The 15,348-nt window shown below is 32.0% G+C and overlaps 2 protein-coding genes across 3 annotated transcripts; both read left to right on the top strand.

Annotated features, from left to right (window-relative positions):
• The first annotated feature begins 1,832 nt into the window (after positions 1-1,832).
• Positions 1,833-3,732, top strand: LOC108830146 (F-box/kelch-repeat protein At2g22030-like). The gene is made up of 2 exons (XM_056992084.1): positions 1,833-2,957; positions 3,044-3,732. Exons 1-2 carry the CDS (start codon positions 2,809-2,811, stop codon positions 3,696-3,698), a joined length of 804 nt encoding a protein of 267 aa, XP_056848064.1. The 5' UTR covers positions 1,833-2,808; the 3' UTR covers positions 3,699-3,732.
• A 2,867-nt stretch (positions 3,733-6,599) lies between these two features.
• LOC108830140 (UDP-glucuronate:xylan alpha-glucuronosyltransferase 2) lies at positions 6,600-13,361 on the top strand. Of its 2 annotated transcripts, none has more exons than XM_056991764.1 (4): positions 6,600-7,028; positions 7,139-7,793; positions 8,530-9,055; positions 9,726-12,792. In XM_056991764.1, the coding sequence occupies exons 1-4, from the start codon at positions 6,813-6,815 to the stop codon at positions 9,886-9,888; spliced, it is 1,560 nt and encodes a 519-aa protein (XP_056847744.1). In that variant the 5' UTR covers positions 6,600-6,812; the 3' UTR covers positions 9,889-12,792. The 2 variants fall into 2 exon arrangements, with proteins under 2 accessions (XP_056847744.1, XP_018459243.1); XM_018603741.2 differs by lacking the exon at positions 9,726-12,792 and adding an exon at positions 12,806-13,361 and having other exon boundaries at positions 6,609-7,028.
• Positions 13,362-15,348: the final 1,987 nt, after the last annotated feature.

Genomic DNA, 15,348 nt, shown 5'->3' with positions numbered 1-15,348 from the left:
AAATATAAAAAGAATTAAAGTTCGTTTTTATTACAATATTATATTTTAATATCTTATAAATATTTCCTTTTTTATTTATGTGTGTTTTAAAAAATGAAAATTAAATTAAAAAGTTAATTATTATGAAAAAGGAAATACATTATTAATGCTAGTCATATATAATATTTTAATTAATTAGGGGTATATACGTAATCAACCATCGTGAGAGTTAATGTGAACGCGTCATATAGAAAACTGACTTCTCAAATAATATTATAGAGATATAAATTTGGATGAATAAAAATCCAAAATTTGTCAATGCTGTATGTATTTTAAATAAAAATCCAAAATTTGTCAATGATGTATGTATTTTAAATAATAATACAAACTTTGAATTTATCGAAAAATACATGAATCGAATCTGATGCCAATATTTAGATTACCTGAACGGGTTGTATAAACCCCTTAAATAGGATTTACCTAAAAGGGGAAATACTGATTTGAAACCAAGCTTCCACGAACATATCAATATATCTAAAGAAAATATATTAAATAAATGTCAATTAGGAAACGGATCTGGATATCCAGGAAAGTAAGGGTACCCGGATTTGGATCCATATCCGTCGGATCCATGATTTTAATATTTTAATTCAGATCAGTGTCTTCTGGATATCCGAGTTTAAATATCTGTTAAATATTATTGATATCCGTGAGGATCAGGATTCAGATCCGTAAATATAATTTTATTTTTAAAATATTTTTAAAATACAAAAAATCTAAAAATATTACATCAATTAAACATTTAAAAAAAACAATGAATACATTTTTGCATATGATATTATTAGATGACAAAAAAGGTATTATTAAAAAAATACTATAACACTGATTTTATGTATAAATATTAATATATCAAATATAAATATTAATAAAATTTAAAAATTAAATATTTTAAAAGCAAGGATCTGAATCCAGATATCCGGATAAAATTAAGATATCCGGATTCAAATTCGATTTTGACGGATCCGAGATTTTACTATATGGATTCAGATCCAGGCATCCCAATTATTCTATTTTGGAGCGAATCCGGAGCGAATTTAAGATCATATCCGAATTCCGGATAATAAATCACATGTTTAATGTCAATTACATAAAAATATCATAGTATAAAAATAGAAAGAACAATATCCACGCACTGCGCAGATTCGTATCTAAGTATTATTAAATGAGACTTCTTATGCATGTATAGTTTTATGATCATTTATATGTTTTTATGATTATTTGTATTTTGTGATAAAAAGTTTAGAATCATGATCACAAATTTTTTAATATGGTACATTTAACATTTTTATTAATTTATTATCATTTTAAAAATTCAAAATGCAATGTATAGAAAAAAAACTAAATTTTATTATATGTTTAATTTATTTTAATACATAAGATCAAAAAAATAGAAGATACATAGATTGTTATCAAATCTATAATTAATTTAATGAAAAATATAAATATTTTAAGATGCACTAGCCTATGTTTATAAGGATTCTAAAAATCATTTTAATTCAAATGTTGTAATATTTTTCAAACAATACATAAGGGATTACTCTTGTTTTATTTTCGCTTTTTTTTTTGTTTTTTGATCGTAGGCTTGTATTCTACATGGGACAAAGCAATAATCTAGCCTAATAAAGGTTCGTTCATCCTTGCTAGTATGCTAAAGCCATCGTCTCCAAAACCCTAAGAGTTCAGCGCTGCGTTCAAATTTACCATCGCTCCCCAGCTGCCTTGACCAGATTCGGACATCTCATAATATCTGGTCAACTCATCTTATTTTCTATTTTACCTCTAAATTTGTAGTTCAGATCATAGCTATAATAACATAATTGTCTTAATTAGGGTTCCCTTTACTATTTTTCTTTAGTCTCTCCTCCTAACCGTAGTTGATGCAGCATAGACTCGAGAAGCTTCTACACAATGTCGGTGTTTAGTTTTTCCTTTTTACATTAGGCTTTAATTTTCTTTTAATTTCAGGCTTTAGTCTTTGTTTTTCCATTATGCTTAGGGCTTGGGATCTTCTTTCTCCTAAAAAAGAAGATCACGAGAATGTAGAAAGAGCATCTTGATTTTTAATAACAATTATTTACAGAGCTTTACAGCACTTAGAGGAGTACTCTAGCCAATCTTCGAACTTGTTAAGAGTATTAACAATTCGAAAACCCTTTTGACGAGTTGAGAGTATCAACTTCGCCAAGAGTTTATCCCATTCGTCAAGCTCGATCTTGATCACTAATTCTCAAGCTTTAAGCTTCCGCCTCTCTATCAGTTGGTATCAGAGCCAGCTTTAAGCTTACTGCATAGGTGATGTCTACCGCAGGTGACTCAAAAGCCAAAGTGAACCGCAAGAAGAAAATCATCGTGCTTCGTTGTCAATGATGTGGTCGTTACTTAAAAGACTCTTCAATGATATCATCAGACGAGCTATAAATATAATTTATAGAAACCAATATTCTTCGTCGTCGCTACCAAACAATGTTATTTTGAACTGCTTAGCTCGCGTACCGGCAAGCTACGACCCGACCCTGGCTTGTGTTTCTTCGTCGTCGCTACCAAACGATGTTGTTTTGAAGTGCTTAGCTCGCGTTCCGACTAGCTACGACCCGACCCTGGGTTGTGATTCTTTGTTGTTGTCACTACCAAACGATCTTGTTTTGAACTGCTTAGCTCGTGTCCCGACAAGCCACAACCCGACTCTCGCTTGTGTTTGCAAAAACTTCCAGTCTCTTGTGCTTTCTGGTGAGCTTGCGCAGATGCGGTCCTTACTGGCGGCCATGAAAGATGATCCCCTCTTGTGTGTATTCTATACTCACTTCACTAATCCTGTCTGGACGTTTCATTGGGTCACTTTCAACTCAAAAGAGAAGAAAACAAATTCTTGGAAGTCGGTTGATATTTCAACAACTCAAAATATGGCCACTTGTCCCACTGTATGCTTAGGTTCTAAGATCTATTTCGTTGGTGGATCGGATTACGATGATGAGGGTTCATTCGGCTTAGTTATCTTTGATTCCAGGTCTGGCAAGTTGAGTAAGGGTCCTAGCATGAAGGTGGCCCGAAAGGGAGCAGGCGTGGCAGTGGTGGATGGGAAAATATACGTAATTGGAGGGTGCTGGGAAGACGAGATCAACCAGGTTGAGGTTTTTGACCCAAATACTCAAACTTGGGAATTTGGGCCATTAGGTCCCCATCGGAAAATCACATACGGGAGAGGATACACGTGGAATGACTTTCGTGAAACAGTGGCCCTAGATGGAAAGGTTTATGGTATGAGCTTTTATAGAGATTATCACACAATCTACGACACAAAAGATGGTACCTGTGAGAATCTTGAGCTACCGGAGGAATATACATGGAAGATACGTAAAGCGTGTGTGATAAACAGTTTGATCTACGTTTTTTACTCTGAGCTTGGGTTAATGTGGTACGATTCGGAAGAGAAGATATGGAGAAAGGTTAAAGGTTTGTGTTGTGATGCGGGGAGGCATATGGTGGAATGCAATGGGAAACTTGCGTTGCTGTGGAAAGATAGCGAAGAGAAGATTTGGTGTGCGATGATCGCTTTGGATAGGGTTGGAGTAGAGATCCATGGAAGGGTCGAGTGGAGTGAGATCGTGGTTTCTGGTGATGTCGATACTTATGACTGGTGTTGTCTAGGACTTTCATTATAAATTATAGTTGAATAAATATTATTGATGGTGTAAAGATATATATGATGTTATGATTTGTTTCATACTGTACTGTGTGAATGAATAATCAGGCCATCAAATGTCTCCACCGAAAAGTCGCGCTTGTGAGGACCACCGATTTGCATTATAACTTCTAATCATCAAATCTATTTGCTTACCAGATTGGATGATTTGATTTTATGAATATAATATGGGTGAGGTGAACAAGATGACAAACTTTTCTTTACTTACAGGGCCCCCTTGAGTTATGATACATATATAGTAATAGGATTGTCACTAGCTAGTCCTTCTCAATTCATTAATATACTAGATAAGAATCATTGAAAACTCAAAATATTTTCTCAATCTACAGTTACTGTTGTATCTCATTCTAGAAATTTACATGTAAAATGATGTTAAGTGATAAATTTGGAGAAAGGTGTCATGGTTCGATTTGAACCCTCTAACCAACAATCTTAGCACAAAAGAGCTATGATATAGTTTCAAAAATAACAAAAGCCAAAAAACGTTATTCTTGCATGACTTAATATAAATCTACAATCTCCCTTCACATAAACTTACACCATATATACTCTTAGTTAAATACTCCGATGCATCATCTCCTATTCCACACCATTCTCACTCCACTCACAATCTGATTGCGAACTAAACACAAGTCTCTTGTTGCAGTCTTCCTCTTCACCCTCCTTTTCTTTTCAAGCAAGTTCTATTCTCTATCAATATGGTATGTTGGTTTAAGGCTATGAAGCTGCAATCCATTTTTCACCAGCTTAAACCACCCAAATCTAATCCGTATTAGGTTGGAACACCTAACTTATATGATCGTTTAGTCTAATTCTTGATTAATTTGGTTGACATACGATAAAAAGCTACCTATGTCTCACTCTTACCATCTCAGTTCTCTTTCTTCTCTTTCTTTCTTTTTTGATCGCTAAATCGCATTGACATCTAAGCTTAAAATGATGATATTACATCATTTCTTACACTAACATATTTACGAATATAATGAGATATGTAATGTCCTTGCATACTTGGCACTTGCTTTTGGATTCAAGTATATTTAACTCTAAGCTTTAGGCCTTTAGACCACGTCGATTCTGTATGTTGACGTCGTCCATTTTACATTTCTTTTTTTTTATCAAATGATCAGTAACTTAAATTAGTTTGTTTTATCAATCTTGATGGCATATGAAGATAATTTCCTATAGATAGTTTCTTGATTATATTTCAAAATATTACACATAGTAAGGTAGGCCTATACCAATGTCTGGGAACGGTTACGTTTAATTAGTGTATTGTTACATTAAGCATCTCTTGAAACTGTCCTTTACCTCGAATTATTGTGATCTTTTGTACTAATAATTCTCAAAAGTTGTAGTTGGTGGAGAGTTTTTTTTAGAAAGTTTACCGACAAAGATAATTGAAACTGTTTTTTTTTTTTTAATTTTGTCGCTGTACACATCAAGTTGTGGAAATTTAGATCTTATAAAAAAGATTGTTGGATTGTCTCTATCAGACGGTTTACCCGCTCTCGAACGCAGTATCGTAACAGAACTTCAACATTTCCCTCTTTATTTACAAGAATTTTATGAATGAATAGACAAAGTGGAGAAAAAAACAAAAGATGGGACGAGCGTTGGATGTTTACTAACTATACATAGTTTTTATCTAAGCTTGTGGCTTGACTCACAAGTCATGACTAATAACCCATTGCCCATTGCACATGAGACAATATAGAAGACGGTTGTTTTGATTATAAATATACTTGGTCCCATATGTGCAACTGAGAACAAATACGTAACGTAAGGCGTACATTTTTGCACAGCCATTTCATTATTTGTAGCCCAACCACCCATAATCGTTGGCGACATCTTTGTTTTTTTTTTGTTTGCTAAAATTTGGACGATATCTCTGTTTATATTACTATAAACCTATCAGGCTTGTTTTTGAGTAAAGAAAAGGACAGCACTTGGGTTCACCCTCTATGGTGAACTTTTAAATTCACCACCTTCATAATAACCTATCAAAGTACCAACTAAATTAATGATTAAAAAATATTAAATAGTTTTTTCAAAAACCAAAATAATTAAAAAATAAACAGTGTCAATTTTAATAATGCTAATGCCACTATCTAATCTATAAATTCAAGCTCTATACCCTAAATCCAAATTCTAAATCCTAAATTCTAAATTATAAACCCAAACTCTATACCCTAAACCTAAATCTTAAACCCTAAACCCAAACCATAAATCATAAACCCAAAAACCTGAACTCTAAACCCAAATCTATACCCTAAACCCAAATCCTAGACTCTAAACCCAAAACGTAAATACAAAACCCAAACCCTATACCCTAAATATTTGGATTAATATTGATGTTGTTCTTTTGAAATTTAAGGTTAAAAATTAAAGTTTTGATTTAGAATTCATGGTTTGGGTTACGGTCTAGGGTTTGGGTTTAGGGTTACGGTTTGGGTTTAGGGTTTACAGTTTGAGTTTAGAGTCTAGGTTTTGGGTTTAGGGTTTAGGGTTTAGGGTCTAGGGTTTGAGTTTAGGGTATAGTTTTGGGTTTAGAGTTTAGATTTTTTGGTTTATGATTTATAGTTTGGGTTTAGGGTTTAAGATTTGGATTTAAGGTATATAATTTGGATTTATAATTTAAAATTTAGGGTTTAGAATTTGGATTTAGGGTATAGAGTTTGAGTTTAGGGATTAAATAGTAAGATTAGCATTATTAAATATGACATTATTTATTTTTTAAATTATTTAATCATTAATCTAGTTGGCACTTTGATTGGTTATTAGGAAGGTGGTGAATTTAAAGGTTCACCATAAGGGGTGAACCCAAGTCTAGTCCTAAAGAAAATCCTTTGACACGTCCAATGAAACTCTTCTAGATGTTTTTTTTGGTATATTATTATCTTGCTTTAAAAACTCAACCTCTGGTCCTATATGTAGTTTACTAATCATGTTTATTTCTATTATTTTTATCTTCCCTAACTACTTCTTTTTAGCACTACTTCCCTAACTAGTAACTACGTTACACGGACCGTATATAATAGAAAATCACCATCTTATATACACAAATATCCCAAAGATGAAAGAAAAGTGTTTGCCCCTGAGAAACGGGAGGACGATGATGATGGTAATGAAGATAGCTCCATCCAAATCCGCATTGATACGCTTCAACTTAGTCTTGTTTGCTCTCTCTTTTCTTCTCTACACTGCATTTTCTCTTCACCCTTCTTCGTCAGTCTACTTCCGCAGCGCAGCTTCCTTTGTTGGATGCTCCTTTCGTCATTGCACTCCCAAGGTAAAGTGAGGTGTGTTTGTTTTATTTTGATGAACGGGTAAACTCTATACCTAACTCGATCTAATAGGTTTATTTACTATTGCTATTTGATCAAATATTTGGAGTTATAGGTAACGAGAGGAGTGAAGATGCAAGAACTCATTGCAGAGAACCAAATAAACAAGATAGGTCCACAAATAGCTAGTAACCAAACTAAGCTTGAGGCACCAAGCTTCATGGAGGAGACTCTAAGAAGAGGGTTAGGGAAAACAAAGATAGGGATGGTAAACATGGAAGAAACCGATCTTACCCAATGGAAACGTTATGGAGAAACTAATCACATACATTTTGAGCGTGTGTCTAAGCTTTTCACATGGCATGACTTGTTCCCTGAATGGATAGACGAAGAGGAAGATCACGAGGTTCCCACATGTCCTGAGATACCAATGCCTGATTTCGAAAGATTAGAGAAGTTGGATTTGATAGTAGTGAAGCTTCCTTGTAAGTGCCCTGAAGAAGGATGGAGAAGAGAGGTGTTGAGGTTGCAAGTGAACCTAGTCGCGGCTAACTTGGCGGCCAGGAAAGGGAAAACGGATTGGACATGGAAGAGCAAAGTTTTATTTTGGAGCAAATGTCAACCGATGATTGAGATTTTCCGGTGTGATGATTTGGAGAAGAGGGAGGGAGATTGGTGGTTGTATCGGCCTGAGGTGGTTAGGTTACAGCAGAAGGTTAGTTTGCCCATCGGATCTTGCAATCTTGCTCTACCTTTGTGGGCACCACAAGGTAAAATTACTTTCATAACAATCACATTTCTTCCTTTTTTTTGGTAAAACATTTCTTCCTATTTCTTAATAGTTCTAAATTTAGTAAAAGAACTAAACTACACAAACCACACAAAAAAAGCTAATTCCCATAACAGAATTCACTTAGGATAAAAACCAATTTTTTTGAGTAATATTAGCAAATTATTTTAGCTTTTGTTTTGTATTTGATTAAAAGTTGAACTTGCGAATTAGGAGATATATTCAAACTGAACTTGAGATAGAAAGGTCTCAAATGAGACATTGCAACTTAAAGATCTTGATTACGTGAAATTGATGTGAAAGGTACCAACTATATCGTGGAAAATAAAACAAATCGACATGTTTGGATACGTTGCCTAAGTGGTTGTGTTTTAGGCTGTCTTTTTGCTAACCACCATATATTGATTGATTTTCAAGCTACCTTGCATTTCTAAAAGAGATTCCAAAACGGCATGATTAATATGTTTATGTCATGTGTGCAGTTTAGTCAAAATATAGTAACATCTTATAAGAGTAAACTTTACAAGAAAAAAGAGAGTTTAAACTTTTACAAAATATAATCAAAATTTTACTAATACATCTATTCATAAAATAGTTATGCTTATTAATTTGCTACTGTATCAATTAGATTAATATAACCTGTTTAATTCATCAATTTAATTGTATAAATGAAGCAGTATAATATAATTTTCTTGTATTACAATACAAAAAAACAGGTATAGACGAAGTGTATGACCTAACAAAGATAAAAGCAGAGACAAGACGACCAAAACGTGAGGCCTACGCAACCGTCCTCCACTCTTCAGAATCTTATGTCTGTGGCGCCATAACTTTGGCTCAAAGCCTCCTTAAGACAAACACAAAACGCGACCTTATCCTTCTCCACGATGACTCCATCTCCATTACCAAACTCCGAGCTCTCGCAGCCGCAGGATGGAAGCTCCGTCGTATCCTACGAATCAGAAACCCACTTGCTGAAAAAGATTCTTACAATGAGTATAACTACAGCAAGTTTCGATTGTGGCAATTGACGGATTACGACAAAGTTGTCTTCATTGATGCTGACATCATCGTCCTACTTAACCTTGATCTTCTCTTTCACTTCCCTCAGATGTCGGCCACCGGAAATGATGCCTGGATATTTAATTCCGGCGTAATGGTCATTGAGCCATCTAATTGTACGTTTAGTACGATCATGAGTCAACGAAACGACATCGTTTCATACAACGGTGGAGATCAAGGGTAAGCACTTTGCATTTCAACAAGACCAGAGTAGTTTTATGTTATAACCATTTAGTATATAGTAAATTAATATAGTGCATTAACAAAGTGAAACCTGGAAACTGAACCCCAAAATTTTTAAGAGTACCTCTAAATTATATATATCATTTTATTAAAATTCTTACTAAATTGTTTTTGGCTTCCAAAATCTAAGAGCCAGTTTTTCATTGATTTAATGTTATGGTTAAGTGTAAATCGCTTGTAGACCATACAAGCTATATAAAACTACTAACAATACGTTAAACCATAATAACAATAACTAGGTGATAACCCGCACCTTGTGCAGAGTGAAATACTTAAAATAATGATGTATTTGTAATTTAAAAATAATTATATTTTTGGAATTTTATTTTTTTCTCTACGGATAAGTATATGTTTCAAATTTAATAAAGCATTAAACGAAATATTAAATTAATGGTTTTTGTTGTTTTTTATTTTAGTGGTTTGATGGTGGTCGTTGTTTAAAAATTGAGTTTGGTTTTAGTTTACTTCATCATAACTGATTTTACGTTTATAGAATCTAATATAATTTTATATTTAATTTTATTCAGCCTAATTTATAAATTCTTAAAATCTATGTTAAGCCCATAACAAATATTGCCTGAACTAAAAACATAATCTTATCTTTCAGAGCTTCAATAGAAAGGATCGGAATCATTCTATGTTGGCGAAAAAAGAGGAATAGGTTATGTAACTATTTTTCAAACTATTATGTAACATTATATATACAAATATGCAAAATTTTCAGAAATTCCTCCTCTTTCATCTTCCTTTTGCAATCTTTCTTTCCATAAAAATAATCACATTTTTCATTTTTAATACATTAAATGACCAAAAATCAAGTATTTTTAATACACGTGTAGTTTAATTTTTATTTATTACCATATTCAAATTTGATGATATATATAGTAAAATATTTAGTGGTCTATTTAATAAAAAATTTTAATATTCCTAGTAATGTATGTCCAATTAAAAATATAACCGAGGAGCACTCTCAGCTTGACATATAAGCATCCTATTTAATGTTATCATTTTGTTAAACACAATTTAGCTTATTTATATTACCCCTATAAATATCAAATGATCTCTACAATAGGTACATAGCCATACTCTCTCCCTCAGTCACTTTTTCTCGTCCACCAACTCTGATCCCTGCATGAATTTACGCCACTTGTTAATGTGTGAATAACTATGCTTAATTAAACTGTACATCATCCATATCTATTGGTACGAATTGTACGTATACCATGTTTCTCAAGTGAAGAAATCTCGCTCATAAAAGACGTAAATGTATTTAATATTATCCAGAATTTGAGACTATGTTATAATATTTTTGGTCAAAACTATGTGACATATTTTATAAACATTCCTTGTAAAATAAATGTAAGATATAAACATTCAACTATAACAACCTGTTGAATCATTAAAAAAGCAAAATCTTGGAGCATCCTTGTTTCAGAGTATTTATGCTTGATTTTATTGCCCATTACCATCCAAAAGCGTGGAGCGTCCTTGTTTCAGAAAATAATCAAACTGCGAAACCAAATTCTTTGACAGATATATGGATTTATCTCCCTGAAAAAAATAACAAAAGCTTCATATAACTTATGCTCTAAGGGTTTAGCTTTATACAATTTACAGGCTAACAACAACTTACTTTTGCATCTATACAGACCATTTCAATGGTCTCGCTCCACCAAAAACAGGAGTACTGCTTCCAAAATCTTTTGACTTCCACTTTTATCTACTTCAATATAGACTTGCACGGTTTCAAGTCGGAGATAAAATTTGGAAAACTCATTTTCTTTGCTAGTTATCACAGTTTTGAAATTCGTTGGTTGTAATAACGTAGCAATGAGTTTAGTATTATATATAGGGTTTCAGCGCGGAAAATTTGGTTGAAGGAATATTGCATCGCCAAAAATCAGTGCTTATAAAGATCCCTAACTATTCGATTCCAATTTAAAATTTTGAAAAATATTTTATGCAAAGATCAGAAAATTTAGGAAACAATATTAAATATGATATTGACCAAAGACTTGCATAGATCAAATGATATATAAAAAATAACTATTTGTCTATTATTTATGTTGATTTCTTGATTAAAAGTTTTGGAGCTTAAATTAAGGGATTCCATTATATTTAATATAAACTTTCTTTTCAAAGATCTATAAAATCAGTCAATGTACTATAACTTTTAATTCAAGGTTTTACATTAAATGAATCGTCGTCACCTAAATATGTGTTTTCAAACCATATACCAGATACTATATGTTATTGTATTACTTGTGATATGGTTTTCTTTTATTTAATTAAACAAAAAATTAAGCTACCTAGAGTGTGCGTCTATATTATAATGGTTTGTTTGTTTATAAAAAAAAGACAAACCATATGAAACAAAAGAAAGACAAACAATATGAAACTTGAAATAAAAATACATTTTTGTATTGTTGAACATTAAATAAAAGAAATCTCACTTTTAATTACATTTCAATTTTTATTTATGATTCAACGTCTACAATCAATGCCTAATACCATAAAATACGCTTGGATACATAATCAATGGATGATTATCATATAAATCATGTGGGTTGTTCGACAAGTAAATCGTGTTTGATAGCTAATACCATAAAATACGCTTGGATACATTGGATGATTATCATATAAATCATGTGGGTTGTTCAGCAAGTAAATCCCTCTCTTAATCCTGGTTGTTTTAGGAAAACACATAAAGCATATCAATTAATATAATTCACGGTTTGCGAGAGGTAATATTCGTTTATCAGTTTCAGTAAATACATCTAGCAAATCAGTGCCCTATTTATCGGGTTTGGCACATAAATTAAACTTAGTCTACATGTGTAATAATTGAATCAAAATAGTTTTTCATCAAAATTCAATATCTCACGATATATGTAACATCATATAATCTGATGTATGCATAGCAAAAACTATGTATTACAAATCAAATAGTCAACATTGCACATTATAATATGAACTTGATTCTTATCAAATAAATTAACATCAGGTGTATTGACAAAGATAAAACCTGGATCATCTTTTCAATATTATACATCGGAAAATCCAACTGGGACTGTTTTTTTTTTTAAATAATTTTTTATATAAACTGAAGTGAGCGTCCGTGTATTAATATATTTAGTTGTATATTATAATTATAGATATGTAATATAAAAATATGTAAATATTACGTAATGTCTGAAGTTACAAACATATAAAATCTGTGTTTTCATGGATATGATCATCCGAAAACACATATAAATATAATGTAACGTTAGAAAATGTATTTGTCACAATGACATAAGTTGTATGTGAACAATATAGACCCCAAAAATATATTTCATATGTACAATATAATAGACAGCTACCAAATCTCAGTTATTAAATTGATGAGTAAACCGAATGATACACTTTCTATACGTGGTGGAATTGAATATAGAAACTAAAAATGAGCAAACATGAATCGTGTGATAATTCATCAATATTGGTCACATTAATATTGTAGTGACCAATGACATATGTTGTAATAATTCTAGTTAACAAAGGGGTTTTTTAAAAAGTGTGTGAAAGTGATTGTGAGGCTGCCACCTAGGAAATTGCACTCATGTAAATCACACATGAAGTGAAGGTTAGTTTCTTTGAGTGCTCCTAAAATAATTTATAGGGGATGCTAATGTACATATGTATTTCCAGGTATCTGAACGAGATATTCGTGTGGTGGCACCGATTGCCTCGACGAGTAAACTTTCTAAAGAACTTCTGGTCGAACACAACCAACGAAAGAAACATCAAGAACAGCCTCTTTGCTGCCGAGCCGCCTCAGCTCTACGCAGTCCACTACTTGGGATGGAAACCATGGCTTTGCTATAGAGACTACGACTGCAATTTTGACGTGGAGCAACATGTGTACGCTAGCGACGCGGCTCACGCTAGATGGTGGAAAGTGCACGACGCCATGGACGAAGATTTGCAAAGGTTTTGTAGGCTGACCAAGAAGAGGAGGACAGAACTCAACTGGGAGAGGAGGAGAGCGAGACGTAGAGGTTCCACTGACTTCCATTGGAGGATCAATGTTACTGACCCAAGACGACGACGTTCTTATTTGATAGGCTGAGTATTGTCTTTCAATGTATATAAATGTACTAGAATGAGACCCACTCTTCTCTGTTTTTTTTTTTTTGGTGTGGCTGATCTTTTCAAATCATGTAGATGAGAATCTTACAATTATTTTGAAACAAGCTTTTATCTTTGTTTCACAACTCATGTGGTTCTACTATTTTTATGGTAACATGGAATGTCGCGAGTCATGTGTATTTAGTTGTTTTACTTCGAAACGATTTTGCAAATATGACATATAACGCTGCTGAAATGAAATATATTGATATGTCACAATTTTATGTGCAATTTCTAGTTTCCCTTAACCTATAATTTTATGGTCTAACCGGTGACAAATAAAAGAAATATATGGAAAGATGGAAATTATTATTTATGGAATTTAATCGAATGAAATCAGCATTCCACTTGTTCATCAATATTTTTGATTTGGAATGATTTTTCAAATGAAAGTTAATTTTTCTCCGAATAATATGGAATGTTGTGTAATGGAATAGAATACCCTTTCCATTTTTCCTTTGTAACTGGTGAACAATTTTGGAATGCACATAAGTTTTTATTCCAAAAACTACATTCCAGTTACAGACTTAACTCCACATGTATTCAGCCAATCTACGCAAAGCTGCCGTCCAATGGGTACATGAAAATGATGAAGTCTGATTGGTGACCAAGAGAATCAAGAAACACACTGCATTTCTTAACATTCTTAAAAGTGTTTATCATCTGTAAAAAAATACTTTTTCACTCTTTTTCATTTCTTTTATTATAGAAAGAAATAAAACATATTTATTTTTATATTTAATTTGATAAAGAATAATCATTTATCATCATTCCTATAATTCTATTCATATCCATTCTTTTTTTTATCACAATCCATTTTTTTATTTGTTGATAATGTTCTTTTGATGGTTACCGATTAGATTTGAAGTTGTTTGGATTACCATTCCTCTTTCTTATAGAGAATTAGATGATCATGAAACATCACTTTTTAGTGTTATAAAAATGATCCTTTTTCTGGTATTAACGACTCTCCTTTTAGTATAGCGGAGGAACCTCTCATTCTATTTCCCTAATAAGAACTGCAGTGCATTTACATAGACAAATTATGGCTATAACTGGTTTCCCCTGAATGGAATATGCTGAATAATATGAAAAAATGCTTGTGAAACATAAAAAATAGAATTATGGATAAAGTGGAATAAAACTGACATTATTAATGGAATAATGAATTGTATGTATTTTTCATTGATTCGCGATGGTTTCAGTTCTTGGAAAAATAGTAAATTTTTACAAAGGATCTATTTATTTTATTTCATTCCAAAAATAGAATATGTGAAATTGCATTTAACAATTTTTCATTGTAGCTGGTAAATATTTTTTAGAATTCTATGGAATGATGCATTCTAAACAATTGTATTTTATAAAATGACAGCCTATATCATATTTTCTAATATAGAATGTTTTAAACATGAAAATCGGTTCCAAAAAAATGTTTCAAACATTCATAATATCATTATTGGAGACTTCTGAAGTTGAATTTTTGAAATATAATACAAAGTATATTAATATTAATTAGAGAAAATTTCAAAAGTTTGAAAACCCAATGTCAAAATATTATTTTGATTTCTTCTTCTTTGTCTATTTTGAAAAAAATTTACATAAAAATAATTCCCCAAAAACTTGAAAATACTTTCTAATATAAAAAATAATATAATTGATATATAAATATATTTTTTTCCTTTTAATATTCCTTTAATGTAATAAATTTATTTTTAAATAAACAATTATCATGCTTCCTAATATTTTATTGTTTTCTGTAGACCTGGCCTGAAAGAGACTATCAACAATAATCAAAATAACTATGTACCCCACTCTATCTATCTCTATCTTGCAAGATAATTATATGTGTGAACAGTAACATAACTTGTGTGGAAATATTATCCAATCCTTTTCCAATCTACATTTAGACTTTTGTTAGCTTGTTCCTGATTCCTTATTTCTTACGTTATTTAGCAGTATCGTATAATGATGTCGTCACTGTCACTGCAAATTGCTACAATATTCCCAGTGGAATTAAGGATCCAAAGCTTCTTTTTCATCTAAATCAAGCTCCATGGAGGAGA

Source organism: Raphanus sativus, chromosome 8 (genome assembly GCF_000801105.2).
Source record: "Raphanus sativus cultivar WK10039 chromosome 8, ASM80110v3, whole genome shotgun sequence".
NCBI classification, from domain to species: Eukaryota; Viridiplantae; Streptophyta; class Magnoliopsida; order Brassicales; family Brassicaceae; genus Raphanus; species Raphanus sativus.
Note: the sequence above shows the minus strand (reverse complement) of the source record. Positions and strands in the feature narration are given on the sequence as shown.

What these genes read in the sequence shown, in the direction of transcription:
- LOC108830140 (XM_018603741.2), top strand. Translation starts at nt 6,813, where the DNA reads ATGAAAGAAAAGTGTTTGCCCCTGAGAAACGGGAGGACGATGATGATG. An exon ending in TTCGTCATTGCACTCCCAAG is followed by an intron (nt 7,029 to 7,138) that starts GTAAAGTGAGGT and finishes TTGGAGTTATAG; the next exon opens with GTAACGAGAGGAGTGAAGAT. An exon ending in TACAACGGTGGAGATCAAGG is followed by an intron (nt 9,056 to 12,805) that starts GTAAGCACTTTG and finishes ATGTATTTCCAG; the next exon opens with GTATCTGAACGAGATATTCG.
- LOC108830146 (XM_056992084.1), top strand. Translation starts at nt 2,809, where the DNA reads ATGATCCCCTCTTGTGTGTATTCTATACTCACTTCACTAATCCTGTCT. An exon ending in ATATGGCCACTTGTCCCACT is followed by an intron (nt 2,958 to 3,043) that starts GTATGCTTAGGT and finishes CTTTGATTCCAG; the next exon opens with GTCTGGCAAGTTGAGTAAGG.